Raw genomic sequence first — 15000 nt, forward strand, 5'->3', positions numbered from 1 at the left:
ACATCCCACGAGATACAAAAAGAAAAAAAATAACAATGGGATTGCCTTCTTAACTACAATATGGAGATTTTCAAGGTTAGCTGGGAAGAATGATAAATAAAATGTAGAACCATATTACACTTATTTCAAGTAACCTTAATGATAGGGGATGCATGGTCTACTCTCCGTTGGAATAGGCAACTGAAATTCAGTCAGTCTATAAGAGGCACTAGAAAGGGAGATACGTTACACTTCATAATAATAATAATAAAATAATAATAATAATAATAATAACAGCCTCTAGTAAGTCGGCAAAGGTCTACTTCCTTTTAAAGATAAAAATGTTTTACCTTCCAACGTAAGTTTAAAGCATTTTATCAAATAAATTCCTCTTTTCCTCCAGCATAGCAACAGACCATTACGAGAGAGAGAGAGAGAGAGAGAGAGAGAGAGAGAGAGAGAGAGAGAGAGAGAGAGAGAGAATCATCAGCTGGCACGTTTTGTTTACAAACATGAATACGGCGCAGTGACCAAGGATTCTCTCTCTCTCTCTCTCTCTCTCTCTCTCTTATTAGTCAAGGTTACGGGACTACAGATGAATAGAATAATACCACATAATTCAAGCCAAATGCCAAGCACTGGGCACCTATGAGGTCATTCAGCGCTGAAAAGGAATTTCATAGTTAAAGGGTTGAAAGGTGTAACAGGAGGAAGACCTCAAAGCAGCTGCACTATGAATCAGTTAGTATGATGGACGAGAGAGAATACGAGCGGAGGTACGGTAAAAGAAATGAAAGGGGTTGCAGCTAGGGGCCCAAGGGACGCTGCAAAGGACATTAAGTCATGCCTACAGTGCGCCATATGAGGCGCAAATGACTGTACTAACCCCCCTACGGGAGAGAGCATAGACGATCCAACAGTAGTTAAGGGAATCATAGTCGAATCTGACTCTGCAAAAGGTTTATTTTTGTCGTCTATAGAGTTCCTCGTTGGACGAGTGGGTTCCGTGCTTGCCGACCAGTTCAGTAGTCGAGAGTTCGATTCCCCGCTCTGCCAGCGTGGAATCAGAGGAATTCATTTCTGGTGATTGGAAATTCATTTATCGATATAATGTGGGTCGGACGCCACAATAAGCTGTAGGTCCCGTTGCTAGGTAACCAGTTGCTTCCTGGCCACGTGAAAAATATCTAATCCTTCGGGCCAGCCCTAGGAGAGCTGTTCATCAGACCAGTGGTCTGGTTAAACTAAGAAATACTGAACTTTGCCTTCTATAGAAATCAGAATCCTGAGGAAGAACCCATGAATCGTATATATACATAAACAGACCTAATGTTCTGCTTCCCCGATATCAGCTTGAGTTCTTCCTAACGCCGGTGGTTTTCAATTAAAATCATCTTTTATCAAAGACTCCGAATGGTTTACAGCTATAGGACCTTCGTGGTATCAAGGGGATGTATTATATACTATAGTCAAACAGTAGAGTTTCACACCAGTTCTCAAATGACGCAAATACTATTTATATGATTTTGATTTCATGTTCTGTGTCTGTGGTCGTAATAGGCCGAGGACGACATACGCCAAGGTGAGCATTTATGAGTACTATTCTGACTGTATATCTATTAATCTATCAGAGAGAGAGAGAGAGAGAGAGAGAGAGAGAGAGAGAGAGAGAGAGAACTTTTCATTTTGTATAAAAAGAAATCAAGAGAAATCGAATATATAATTTTTTAAAGACTATAATTTTAACCAAATCAAATCATAGACAAAATCTCGAGGTATAAAACACAATAAAATAAAATCCTTAATACATATTTGACAGAAATTTTCATTATCTAAAGAAAAAAGTAAAAATAAAATGCGCTGAAGTTCCTTTGGCGCAATCTAGTTGTCTGTACAGCGTATAATCAAGCCCACCTAATGCAAATCTATCCTTCCGTGGTGTCGTCATAATGCTGTATGAGCCGCGGTCCACGAAACTTTAACCATGGCCCGTTGGTGGCATGTCCTAAATCGTTGCCAGAAGCGATTATGGTTTACTTTAACCTTAAAACAAAATAAAACTACTGAGGCTAGAGGGCTGCAATTTGGTATGTTTGATGACTGGAGGGTGGATGATCAACGCACCAAATTGCAGCCCTCTAGCCTCAGTAGTTTTCAAGATCTGAGGCCGGACATGAAACAAGTGCGGACGGAGAGACAAATCCAACTCAATTTAAAGAATTTCTGGCCGTAACAAACTTCTTAAAAGGGATATTTGGCTGAAATTGAGAATGATCTTTCATCCAAAGACCCTCATAATTTCCGTCATTTGAAGACAGTCCTCACCAAGGACCGAGGACCTGAAAAGTCAATCCAGGGCACATCGGGATAGCTAAACTACGGTCAATCATTTCTTCGAAGACTTGACTGAGACATTGACTCATAAATCACTTGATCCGTTGTCGTGGTAGATTCGCACGCTCTTCCCGTACCTAAAATAACTCTCTCTCTTTCTCTCTCTCTCTTAGACAAAAGCATACACTCGTAAACATTTCGAATCAAGAGGAACTCTTCCCATGACGTAAATGTTAAAAGTCTCTCTCTCTCTCTCTCTCTCTCTCTCTCTCTCTCTCTCTGATGTCCCAACTTGTAAATCTATAGGCAAAACTGAGCCACAATAAGATCTTAAAATAAAAAAATAAAATACAAACACCATACAAATAAACATGCTTATTGTTTACTTCAAAGACCAAACAATGCCAGGCAAACAAACACTCACGACGCGAAAACATGCCAAACTCATACCGCAAACAGGCACGAAATTCTCTCAAACGCCGAACATAAAGGAAGGTTATTGAGAGCAACGGAATGCACACATTTTTGGAGAGAGAGAGAGAGAGAGAGAGAGAGAGAGAGAGAGAGAGAGAGAGAGAGAGAGAGGATGATTCATGAAAATAACAAGACAATGAAGCAGACCTTAATGTCTTTGTGCTTGCTATGCAAAGGTCACTGATAAGTGGCAGGTAGGTGTGTGTGTGTGTGTGTGTCCCATAAGGTGCATGAGTGTATCATTGCATTCGTATGTTACATGTATTACCGTAGCAATACCGCTAGCATTGTATTCTGACAGGACACCCACTTGTGCGCGTGTGTGGCTATGCGCGCGCGCGCGCACACACACACACACACACACACACACACACACACACACATATATATATATATAGATATATATATCTTGTTTTTATCCATTATTTTGTAATTATATCAATTACGGAAGAAAATAAGAATGGACGACGGTTTCGACTTGGACTAAGCTATGAATACAAACATTTTATAATTTTTAATAATAATAATAATAATAATAATAATAATAATAATAATAATAATAATATTAATAAAGGTTGTATTGGAGAATCAAATCCACAGTTATCTAAATGAACATATATTTAAATTTAAAACTTTAAAGGATAGCTTTCGGGAATCTGTTCGGTTCCCCTTATCACAAACTGTGGATCTTTTCTCCATTTGAAGACTCGTGCTACTATGAGGATTTTTTCAATAAATGTTGTATTGAAATAATGGCCATTTCAGCCGCGTTTGTATTGTCTAGAAGTTTCTCTATTCTTCTTATTACAGACTTTTCTATTGTACTCAAATTGGCTATAAAACGCCAAATGGGGGATTCGTGTCAAAAATATGGTTTCAAAAATATGTATTTGCCAAACTGAATATATCTTAAGGCTAATTGACAAAAAGGTACTAAATGACTAAATTTCTCAATTAGGTTTAAGATCCAATTTGTACGGCATTGTTATAATTTATTCAATTAGACAAATAACGTTTTTGACATGAATCCACCATTTGGCGTTTTAATAGCCAACTTGAGTACAGAAGACAAGTCAGTAATAAGAATATATATAGAAACTTCTATAGAAGGTAAACGCGACTGAAATAGACATTGTTTTCAATAAAAGCTGTATTAATGAAGGTCTTCTTTCAGCAAATGATAATAATAATAATAATAATAATAATAATAATAATAATAATAATAATAATAATAATAATAATAATAATAATAATAAATGGAAAAGACGAGTATCTAGAAATCCTTTCACGAAAGACAAAACAGAACCAACAAAGCGAAATATGGCATCAATAAACTTTAGAAATATATATATAAAAAAAAAAAATATAGAGTCTGGCGTAAGTACATAAGAGAAGAGTATTAGACGGGGAAAAATTAGTCTCCCGATCCCAGCTGAAGTGAGAGGATGTTGGGGGTTTCGATTTCTGAGGATTCCTTGGACGAGGCTCCGATTCTTCACAAGGAGCCTCAGCGGCGGCGTTTCCAGGAACACTCGGAGGCTGTCTTTAACAAACCCAAGCCTTTAAACCCCGATAAAGAACGAAGAAGAAAAGAAGAAAACGAAGAGGGAAGACGCAGAGAAGCAATAAGATGAAGAAGTATTCTCTGCAGACGAGTCAAGAACGATAAGGACCTTGAAGGAATCCCGGGGGCGTCGCTGGAGTCTTCCTCGGGAACTGATTCTTCTTCGCTTCCAGAAGCGCGATCCTTCGCCTCCTCCGGATACGAATTGAGACGTGGCAGAATTCAAAACCAGCCTCGGAGAAACCTACAGCATCAGGTTAACATTAGCAGAATGTTTCCCATCGTACAAGTAATAGCTTTGTATGTGCTCATCTTCGTCGCAATTGAATTATACTGCTTACCCTGCGGTCACGCAATGAACGGACGCTTTCTGGGAGACCTTCCTCACGTCGGCATCGTCGAGTCTTGGACCCCAGAGGTCGTGGAAACACGACCACCCAACGGCATCGGCATTGAGACGTCGGTCCCCGCCAGCGCCATCCCCTGGATGGCCTTGATGGCGGTGGTTGTCCCGGCGTTGCTGGCTGTTGTTGTTGCTTTCTGGAGGAGGAAACTCATTGGAACCGATGCCCTTGATGGTGAGGAGGACGACCTGGAAGTGTCAACCCTGGAACCAGTTCTTCTGACCGAAGATCTGGAAAGCTCTGAGGAGGAGGAGGAGGAGGTAGAAATCGACAACCCTGATGACGAAGAGGAGGAATTCAACAACCCTGATGATGATGACGAGGAGGACGATGACGAATTCAACAACCCTGAAGATGACGAGGAGAGGAGGAAGAACAACTCAACAACCCAGAGGAGGAGGATTATGAAGACGAACAACTTGACAGCTTTGAGAATGATCTTGACAACTCTGAGGATGATGATGATGATGAGGAGGAGGAGGAGGAGGAAGAAGAAGAAAAGGATATTTTGGAAACTGAGGAGCTCGAACCCACCGAGGAAGAGGCGAAGGAGGAGGAGGAGGAGGAGGCGAAGGAAAAATGCGAACCGAAAGACACCACCGAAGAAGACCAGCTCCTGAGACAACATCCAGACCAACTGGAAGACGAAAGAAAGAGGTTAGCCGAGGACCTGGAAGCCAGTGAAGTTCACGCAGGAAAACTGGAAAGTCTGCTGAACGAAGCTAATGACGAGATTGCACGACTTCGAAAACAAATACTGGACAAGGAGATCCTCATAGGAAAGAAAGCAGCTGCAGAGACAGAACTGAAAAGAGAAGTGGACAAATTGAACGATGAAAAGGAACAGCTGCAATCTGAAAACCAAAACCTGGAAGAATATGCCGAGTTGGCTACAGGCCGAGCTGACATCATGGACAGCTTACACCAAGAACTGCTGGATACCGTAACGTCTCTGGAGACTCAGCTGGAGAAGACAGATCACTTGCTGAAGAAGAGAGACGACGAGGAAAGTGAACTACGAAGCTTCTTCCAGCAAATTATGGATGACAAAGAAATGGAACTGGAGAGCGCTTTGCACAAGGCAAATGAGCTCGAGGAGAGAAATTGTCAGCTCGAGCGAAATCTCGCAAACGAGAAGCAAAGAAACGTCAGCCTTCAGAATGAGGCCCTGATGCTAAAAGGCCGAGCTCAGTCTTTAGAGTCAGCGCTGCTCCATAAGGAATCTCGACTGGACTCTGCAACAGAAGCTCTCAACAACGAGAGAGCAAAAAATGACATCACCTGTGCAGAACTTCAAGTAATGAGGAACTGGGTCACAGAATTAGGAGGTGAAAATGCTGTGACTAAGGAAGATTTGAAGGATAAATGTCTGGATATTACTTTACTCAGGAAAGAGTTAGGAGACGAACAAGAGAAGACCCAGATTTTAAAGGAGGAAGTCCAGCTACTGAAGAAATGGGTCTCGGAATTAGGAGGCCAAAATACCAATCTTAGAGAAGACTTAGAAGAAGCCCTCCTGGAAGTGACCACACTCAAGAACTCACTGTCAAATGAGAAAAGGGATGCTCTCCATTGCAGAAAGGAGATGGAGATCTTACTGGAAGAGGAAAAGACAAGAAAAGAAAAACTAGAAGTTACCCTCCATCACGCAAAGGACCTGGAGAGAGAAAGGAGTGAAATGAGACTGCTTTTCCAGGAGAGGCTAAAAGAAAAGGACAATGAGAGAAAGAAGCTACAGGAACGGACGGAACAGCTGCAGCAGAACTTGGAGAGTGCCAAGCATGAACAGCATAACTTGGAGAGCTCTTTAAAACATGCAGAAAGAGAGCTCTCGTCTTTGAAGAGGGCAGAAAGCAAAAACCTCCATGAACTGGAACTACTTGGGAAAAAATGTGAAAGTTTGAGGGAAAAGTGTAGGATACAGGAGGAGAGTATAATTAAAGAACGACAACGTGTCAGGGACCACCTAAGGACACAGCAAGAAGAACTGAGGAATCAGGATAAGTACATGCTAATGGCACTCCTCCAAGGGACTGCTCAAAGGAACTTCCATCTGGAACACATTGAACTGGAACGAAGAAACAACAGCGAAGACATGGATCCACAAAACTGTGCTGAAACAAGAGATGGAAGTAAAGACCATGTCAAGGATGAGGACCTACATGACCAAGTGAGGAGGGTAGAAGAGGAACAGTACGTAAAGTACTCCAATGCCCAACGAGAAAAGAAGGACTATGGAAAACAGTGGGAAGCCCTAACGCAGATGGTGGAGGATCTTATTCAGGGAGACGAACAAAAAAATGGCTAAGGAAGCAATAAAATGAACTTGTGGGTCCAAAAGCAAGATGACTAATCCGAAGCAGCAGTTTAGGAAGAACAGACAGCACAGGTGATCACGATGCCAGCCAGCAACAGCTGATGTAGGAATTTTGGCTGGCTGTGTAACATGGAGGCTGCAGGCCTCAAGACATTCCAAATGGCTGTGTGGATGAGCCACAGGATGACTTGATGATAGCGTTGTCGATGCACCTCTGGCGGCATGGGAGGGACTCCAAGATCCTTCATAGGTTCCTCTGAAGGTGTTCCCCCACATCTTCTGAGGTTCCTCTGAAGGTGTTCCCCCACATCTACCGAAGTTCCTCTGAAGGTGTTCCCCCACACCTCCCGAGGTTCTTCTGAAGGCGTGTCAGGGGTTTCTCCCTCGCTGCCTTTGGTGTGCGTTCGACAATGCAGTCGTCAGGCCAGTCTGTGACCCATTCATTTGGCTCTTGGAGTTGTCTGGATATCGTTGGTCAAGCTTCTCTCCTTATAGAAATCAGTAGCAGTCATAACCACTTGGATATCTGCCCACCTTTTGGATGGTGGCCCATCTGCTCAAGGGAATCTGTAGCAGTCATGTCCACTTCAAATCAGAAGCAGTCAAGTCCACTTAAAAATCAGTTGCTTTCAGGTCCAATCAAGGGTAGGGTATACCAGTTCGAGACAAAGACTACTTAGCCTCTGTTATGGAAACTGGATTTCTGCCCACCCTTTTGGATGGTGGCCTCTTTCAGTTGTAGTCAAGTCCACTTCAGGGTTGGGTATACCAGCTCGAGACAAAGGCTAGTTAGCTGCTGTCATCGAAACTGGATTTCTGCCCACCCTTTTGGATGATGGACTCTTTCTTTAAGGAAATCAGTTGTAGTCAGGTCCACTTCAGGGTTGTGTATACCAGCTCAAGACAAAGGCTACTTAGCCTCTGTCATCGAAACTGGATTTCTGCCCACCCTTTTGGATTGTGGCCTCTTTCCTTAAGGAAATCAGTTGTAGTCAGGTCCACTTCAGGGTTGGGTATACCAGCTCGAGACAAAGGCTACTTAGACTCTGTCATCGAAACTGGATTTCTTCCCACCCTTTTTGATGGTGGCCTCTTTCCTTAAGGAAATCAGTTGTAGCCAGGTCCACTTCAGGGATGGGTATACCAGCTAGAGACAAAGGCTACTTAGCCTCTGACATTGAAACTGGATTTCTGCCCACCCTTTTGGATTGTGGCCTCTTTCCTTAAGGAAATCAGTTGTAGTCAGGTCCACTTCAGGGTTAGGTATACCAGCTCGAAACAAAGGCTACTTAGCCTCTGTCATCGAAACTGGATTTCTGCCCACCCTTTTCAATGGTGGCCTCTTTCCTTAAGGTAATCAGTTGTAGTCAGGTCCACTTCAGGGTTGGGTATACCAGCTCGAGACAAAGGCTACTTAGCCTCTGTCATCGAAACTGGATTTTCGCCCACCCTTTGGATGGTGGGGCCTCTTTCCTTAAGGAAATCAGTTGTAGTCAGGTACACTTCAGGGTTGGATATATCAGCTCAAGACAATGGCTACTTAGCCTCTGTCATCAAAACTGGATTTCTGCCCATCCTTTTGGATGGCGGCCTCTTTCCTTAAGGAAATCAGTTGTAGTCAGGTCCACTTCAGGGTTGGGTATACCAGCTCGAGACAAAGGCTATTTAGCCTCTGTCATCGAAACTGGATTTCTGCCCATCCTTTTCAATGGTGGCCTCTTTCCTTAAGGAAATCAGTTGTAGTCAGGTCCACTTCAGGGTTGGGCATACCAGCTTGAGACAAAGGCTACTTAGCCTCTGTCATCGAAACTGGATTTCTGCCCACCCTTTTGGATGGTGGCCTCTTTCTTTAAGGAAATCAGTTGCAGTCAGGTCCACTACAGGGTTGGGCATACCAGCCTGAGACAAAGGCTACTTAGCCTCTGTCATCGAAACTGGATTTCTGCCCATCCTTTTGGATGGTGGCCTCTTTCCTTATGGAAATCAGTTGTAGTCAGGTTCACTTTAGGGTTGGGTATACCAGCTCGAGACAAAGGCTACTTAGCCTCTGTCATCGAAACTGGATTTCTGCCCATCCTTTTGGATGATGGCCTCTTTCTTTAAGGAAATCAGTTGTAGTCAGGTTCACTTTAGGGTTGGGTATACCAGCTCGAGACAAAGGCTACTTAGCCTCTGTCATCGAAACTGGATTTCTGCCCACCCTTTTTGGTGGTGGCCTCTTTCCTTAAGGAAATCAGTTGTAGTCAGGTCCACTTCAGGGTTGGGTATACCAGCTCGAGACAAAGGCTACTTAGCCTCTGTCATCGAAACTGGATTTCTGCCCACCCTTTTGGATGGTGGCCTCTTTCCTTAAGGAAATCAGTTGTAGTCAGGTCCACTTCAGGGTTGGGTATACCAGCTCGAGACAAAGGCTACTTAGCCTCTGTCATCGAAACTGGATTTCTGCCCACCCTTTTTGGTGGTGGCCTCTTTCCTTAAGGAAATCAGTTGTAGTCAGGTCCACTTCAGGGTTGGGTATACCAGCTCGAGACAAAGGCTACTTAGCCTCTGTCATCGAAACTGGATTTCTGCCCATCCTTTTGGATGGTGGCCTCTTTCTTTAAGGAAATCAGTTGTAGTCAGGTCCACTTCAGGGTTGGGTATACCAGCTCGAGACAAAGGCTACTTAGCCTCTGTCATCGAAACTGGATTTCTGCCCACCCTTTTGGATGGTGGCCTCTTTCCTTAAGGAAATCAGATGTAGTCAGGTCCACTTCAGGGTTGGATATACCAGCTAAAGACAAAGGCTACTTAGCCTCTGTAATCGAAACTGGATTCCTGCCCACCCTTTTTGATGGTGGCCTCTTTCCTTAAGGAAATCAGTTGTAGTTAGGTCCACTTCAGGGTTGGGTATACCAGCTCGAGGCAAAGGCTACTTAGCCTCTGTCATCGAAACTGGATTTCTGCCCACCCTTTTGGATGGTGGCCTCTTTCTTTAAGGAAATCAGTTGTAGTCAGGTCCACTTCAGGGTTGGGCATACCAGCTCGAGACAAAGGCTACTTAGCCTCTGTCATCGAAACTGGATTTCTGCCCATCCTTTTGGATGGTGGCCTCTTTCTTTAAGGAAATCAGTTGTAGTCAGGTTCACTTTAGGGTTGGGTATACCAGCTCGAGACAAAGGCTACTTAGCCTCTGTCATCGAAACTGGATTTCTGCCCATCCTTTTTGATGGTGGCCTCTTTCCTTAAGGAAATCAGTTGTAGTCAGGTCCACTACAGGGTTGGGTATACCAGCTCGAGACAAAGGCTACTTAGCCTCTGTCATCGAAACTGGATTTCTGCCCATCCTTTTGGATGGTGGCCTCTTTCTTTAAGGAAATCAGTTGTAGTCAGGTCCACTTCAGGGTTGGGTATACCAGCTCGAGACAAAGGCTACTTAGCCTCTGTCATCGAAACTGGATTTCTGCCCATCCTTTTGGATGGTGGCCTCTTTCCTAAGGAAATCAGTTGTAGTCAGGTCCACTACAGTTGGGTATACAGCTCGAGACAAAGGCTACTTAGCCTCTCGTACTCGAAAGCTGGATTTCTGCCCATCCTTTTGGATGGTGGCCTCTTTCTTTAAGGTAATCAGTTTGTAGTCAAGGTTCCCTTCAGGGTTGGGTATAACCAGCTCGGACAAAGGCTACTTAGCCTCTGTCCACGAAACTGGATTTCTGCCCATCCTTTTGGATGTTTGCCTCTTTCCTTTAGGAAATCATTTAGTTAGGTCCACTTCAGGGTTGGGTAACCAGCTCGAGCAAGGCTACTTAGCCTCTGGAATCGAAACTGGATTTCTGCCCACCCTTTTGGATGGTGGCCTCTTTTTTTAAGGAAATCATTGTAGTCAGGTCCCTACAGGTTGGTATACCAGCTCGAGACAAAGGCTAACTTAGCCTCTGTCATCGAACTGGATTTCTGGCCCATCCTTTTGGAAATGGGGGGCCCTCTTTCCCCTAAGGAAACATTTGTAGTTAGGTCCACCTTACAAGGTTGGGGGTATACCAGCTCGAGACAAAGCTACTTAAAAGCGCGCTTAATCGGAACTTTGGATTCTGCCCACCCTTTTGGATGGTGGCCTCTTTTTTTAAGGAAATCAGTTGTAGTCAGGTCCACTACATGGGTTGGGTATACCAGCTCGAGACAAAGGTTGGCTACTTAGCCTCTGTCATTGAAACTGGATTTCTTTTTTTGGTTTCTGCCCACCCTTTTTGGTGGTGGCTTCTTTCCTTAAGGAAATCAGTTGTCATGCCAGGATCCACTTCAGGGATGGGTATACCAGCTCGAGACAAAGGCTACTTTTCCTCTGTCCATTGAAACTGGATTTCTGCCCACCCTTTTGGATTGTGGCCTCTTTCCTTAAGGAAATCAGTTGTAGTCAGGTCCACTTCAGGGTTAGGTATACCAGCTTGAAACAAAGGCTACTTAGCCTCTGTCATCGGAACTGGATTTCTGCCCACCCTTTTCAATGGTGGCCTCTTTCCTTAAGGTAATCAGTTGTAGTCAGGTCCACTGCAGGGTTGGGTATTTTACCAGCTCGAGACAAAGGTACCTAGCCTCGGTCACGCAAACCTGGATTTCTTGCCCACCCTTTTGGATGGTGGGTCTTTCCTTTAAGGGAAATCAGATGTAGTCAGGTCCACCTTTCAGGGTTGGATATACCAGCTCAGACAAAGGCTACCTTAGCCCTTGTCATCGAAAAACATGGGATTTCTGCCCACCCTTTTGGATGTGGCCCTTTCCCTTTAAGAAATCATTTGTAGGTCAGGTCACCTTACGGTGGGTAATTTACCACCTTCGAGACAAAGGAAACTACTTAGCTTATTGCATTCGAAACTGGATTTCTCCACCCTTAAGATGGTGGCCTCTTTCCTTAACCAAATTCCATTTGGGTTTAGGGTCAGGTCCACTTCCAAGTTGGTATAACCATTCGAAGAAAAAAGGCTTACTTAGCGGTTCTAGTTCCATCAAAACTGGACATTTTCTTGCCCATCCCCTTTTGGATGGTAGGCCCTCTTTTCGCCTGTTAAGGAAAATCAGTTGTAGTTTCACGGCTCCACTACAGGAGGCGGGCATTACCCAGCTCGAGAAAAAGGCTACTTTAGCGTCTGTCCAATCGAAACTGGATTTCTGGGCCCAAATATTTTTCCCTTTTGTTTGGATGGTGGCACTTCTTTCTTTTTAGAAGGAAAATTCAGTTGTAGTTCAGCTGGTTCACTTTACAACGGGTTGGCTATACCAGCTCGAGGACAAAGGCTTACTTAGCCTACTGTCATCGATAAAACTGTATTTCTGCCCCACACCCTTTTTTTGGATGGTTTGGCCTTCTTTCCTTAAGGGAAATCAAGTATTGTTATGTCAGGTCCACTTACCAAGGGTTGGGGCATTACCAGCTCGAGAAATAAAAAGGCTACTTTAGCGGTCTTGTTCATCGAAATCTGGATTTATTTCTGCCCATCCTTTTGGAATGGTGGCCTACTTTCTTTTAAGGAAATCAGTATTGTAGTCCAGGTTCACTTTAACGGTTGGGGTATACCCAGTCGAGGAGCAAAAGGCTACTTAGCCTTCTTGTCATCGAAAGCTTGGAAATTTCTGCCCACCCACCCTTTTGGAATTGGTTGGCTCCTCTTTCCTTAAGGAAATCAGTTGTAGTCCAGGTCCACTTCAGGGTTGGGATTATACCAGCTCGAGAAACAAAAGGCTTACTTAGCCTCTGTTTCATCGAAAAAACTGGGATTTCTGCCACCCACCCTTATTTCGGATGATGGCCTTCTTTTAATTAAGGGGAAATCAGTTTGTAGTCAGGTCCAAACTACAGGGGTTGGGCATACCAGCTCGAGACAAAGGCTACTTAGCCTCTGCTTCGTAAACTGGATTTTCTGCCCATCCATTTTGGAATGGTGGGCCTCTTTCTTTAAGGAAATCAGTTGTAAGTACAGGTTCACTTTAGGGGTTGGGTATTACCAAGCTCGAGTACAAAGGCTACTTAGACCTCTTGGTCATCGAAAAACCGGTATTTCTGCCCATCCTTTTGGTGGTTTGCCACCCTTTCCTAAGGAAATCAAGTGGTAAGGTCCAAGGTCCACTACAGGGTTTCCTTAATGGAAATCCAGCTTCGAACAACGGCTACTTAAGCCTTGTTCATCGGGAACCTGGATTTCTCCCATCCTTTGGAATGGAATTGGCACTCTTTCTTAAGGAAATCCATTGACTCGAAGGTCCAATCAAAGCGGTATACCTTAGCCTCGAGACAAAGCTATTAGCCCTGTCATCGAAAACTGGACTTTCTGCCCATCCTTGGTTTGGATGGATGGCCTCTTTCTTTAAGGAAAATCAGTTGTAGTCAGGTCTCCCACTTCACAGGTTTTGGGTATTTACCAGCTCCGCTGAGGAACAAAGGCTACTTAGCCTCATGTCATCCGAAAACTGGATGTTTCTGCCCTATCCTTTTAGGGATGGTGGCCTCTTTCCTTTAAGGAAATCAGTTTTGTAGTTCACGGGTTCCACTTACCAGGGTTCTTAATTTACCAAGCTTCGAGACAAAGGCTTACTTAGCCTCCCTGTTCATCGAAACCTGGATTTCTGCCCATTCCTTTTGGATTGGTGCGGCCTCTTTCTTTAAGGGAAATCTAAGTTGTAGTCAGCAGGTCCAACTTCCCAGGGTTTGGTTATTACCAGCTTCAAGACAAAGGCTACTTAGCCTCCTGTCATCGAAAACTGGAATTTTATGCCCATACCTTTTGGATGGGATGGCCCACCGTTTTCCCTTTAAGGGAATAAAATCAGTTTAGTCAGAAGCCACTTCAGGGTTGCGGTATTACCAGATCGAGACAAAGCCTACTTAGGCCTCTGACATCGAAAACTGGAAAATTTATGGCCCCACCCTTCTTGATAAGTGGGCACTTCTTAAAGGAAAAAATCAAAAGTGTTTGAAGTAAGGTCCTTAACGGTTGGGTATACCACTCGAGAACAAAAGCCTTTTATCCTTAGCCTCTATGGGCACTCGAAACTGGAATTTTAATGCCCAACCCTTTTATTTTGGAGCCTGTTTCCTTATAGGAAATCATTTCTAGCAGTCCAAACTTAAAAGGTTGGGTTTATACGCTAGTTCATGACATAAACTACTTAGCCTCTGTCATCGAAACTGGATTTCTGCCCACCTTTTGGATGGTGGCCTCTTTCCTTAAGGAAATCAGTTGTAGTCAGGTCCACTTCAGGGTTGAGTATACCAGCTCGAGACAAAGCTACTTAGCCTCTGTCATTGAAACTGGATTTCTGCCCACCCTTATGGATGCTGGCCTCTTTCCTTAAGGAAATCAGTTGTAGTCAGGTCCACTTCAAGGTTGGGTATACCAGTTCGAGACATAGGCTACTTAGCCTCTGTTATCGAAACTGGATTTCTGCCCATCCTTTTTGGATGGTGGTCTGTTTCCTTAAAGAAATCAGTAGCAGGGAGGGAAGAGGATTGTTGGTTCCGTGTCCTTCCCTATTTCAAAATAGGGAAAGGCTAAACCCACCTGATGAGCCCTTTGGCAAGGGGAAAATCTTATCAACAATAATGAATGTCATTACACATTATGCACTGCGACAATTCAGGATGTATTAAAAGCCTGTTTTACAGACGTTCCTTGTGGGCCCTCATTAGAAAACGAAGAATTTATAGCAACAATTATAAAAGTCTACGAAAACCTTTCATGCAATATCTTTTACGTGAACAGTACATACACATCGTCGTACCTAAAAGAAGTTGCGGGTATAAACAATATCAAACTACTTCATCCAACTATGGATATGTTGTAGGGAGGATTATTTCTTCTTCTTTGAGAAAACTAGATTTGCCTTACAGTGAGCTTCCACTTAGTAGGAACAGTTTGCTTGGTGTGGGTTAGTTTCTGGATTCACCTTATAATACT

At 43.8% G+C, this 15000-nt stretch overlaps 2 protein-coding genes across 4 annotated transcripts in view; one reads left to right on the forward strand and one right to left on the reverse strand.

Moving 5' to 3' along the window:
• Window positions 1-15000, reverse strand: part of LOC135203641 (protein brunelleschi-like) — a 204698-nt gene that overhangs the window by 137368 nt on the left and 52330 nt on the right. The gene's annotated exons all lie outside the window — the stretch shown is intronic.
• LOC135203444 (golgin subfamily A member 6-like protein 24) lies at window positions 4707-7063 on the forward strand. The gene is made up of 2 exons (XM_064233170.1): window positions 4707-5015; window positions 5123-7063. The coding sequence occupies exons 1-2, from the start codon at window positions 4707-4709 to the stop codon at window positions 7061-7063; spliced, it is 2250 nt and encodes a 749-aa protein (XP_064089240.1).

Source organism: Macrobrachium nipponense, chromosome 36 (genome assembly GCF_015104395.2).
Source record: "Macrobrachium nipponense isolate FS-2020 chromosome 36, ASM1510439v2, whole genome shotgun sequence".
In the NCBI taxonomy this organism is placed as follows: Eukaryota; Metazoa; Arthropoda; class Malacostraca; order Decapoda; family Palaemonidae; genus Macrobrachium; species Macrobrachium nipponense.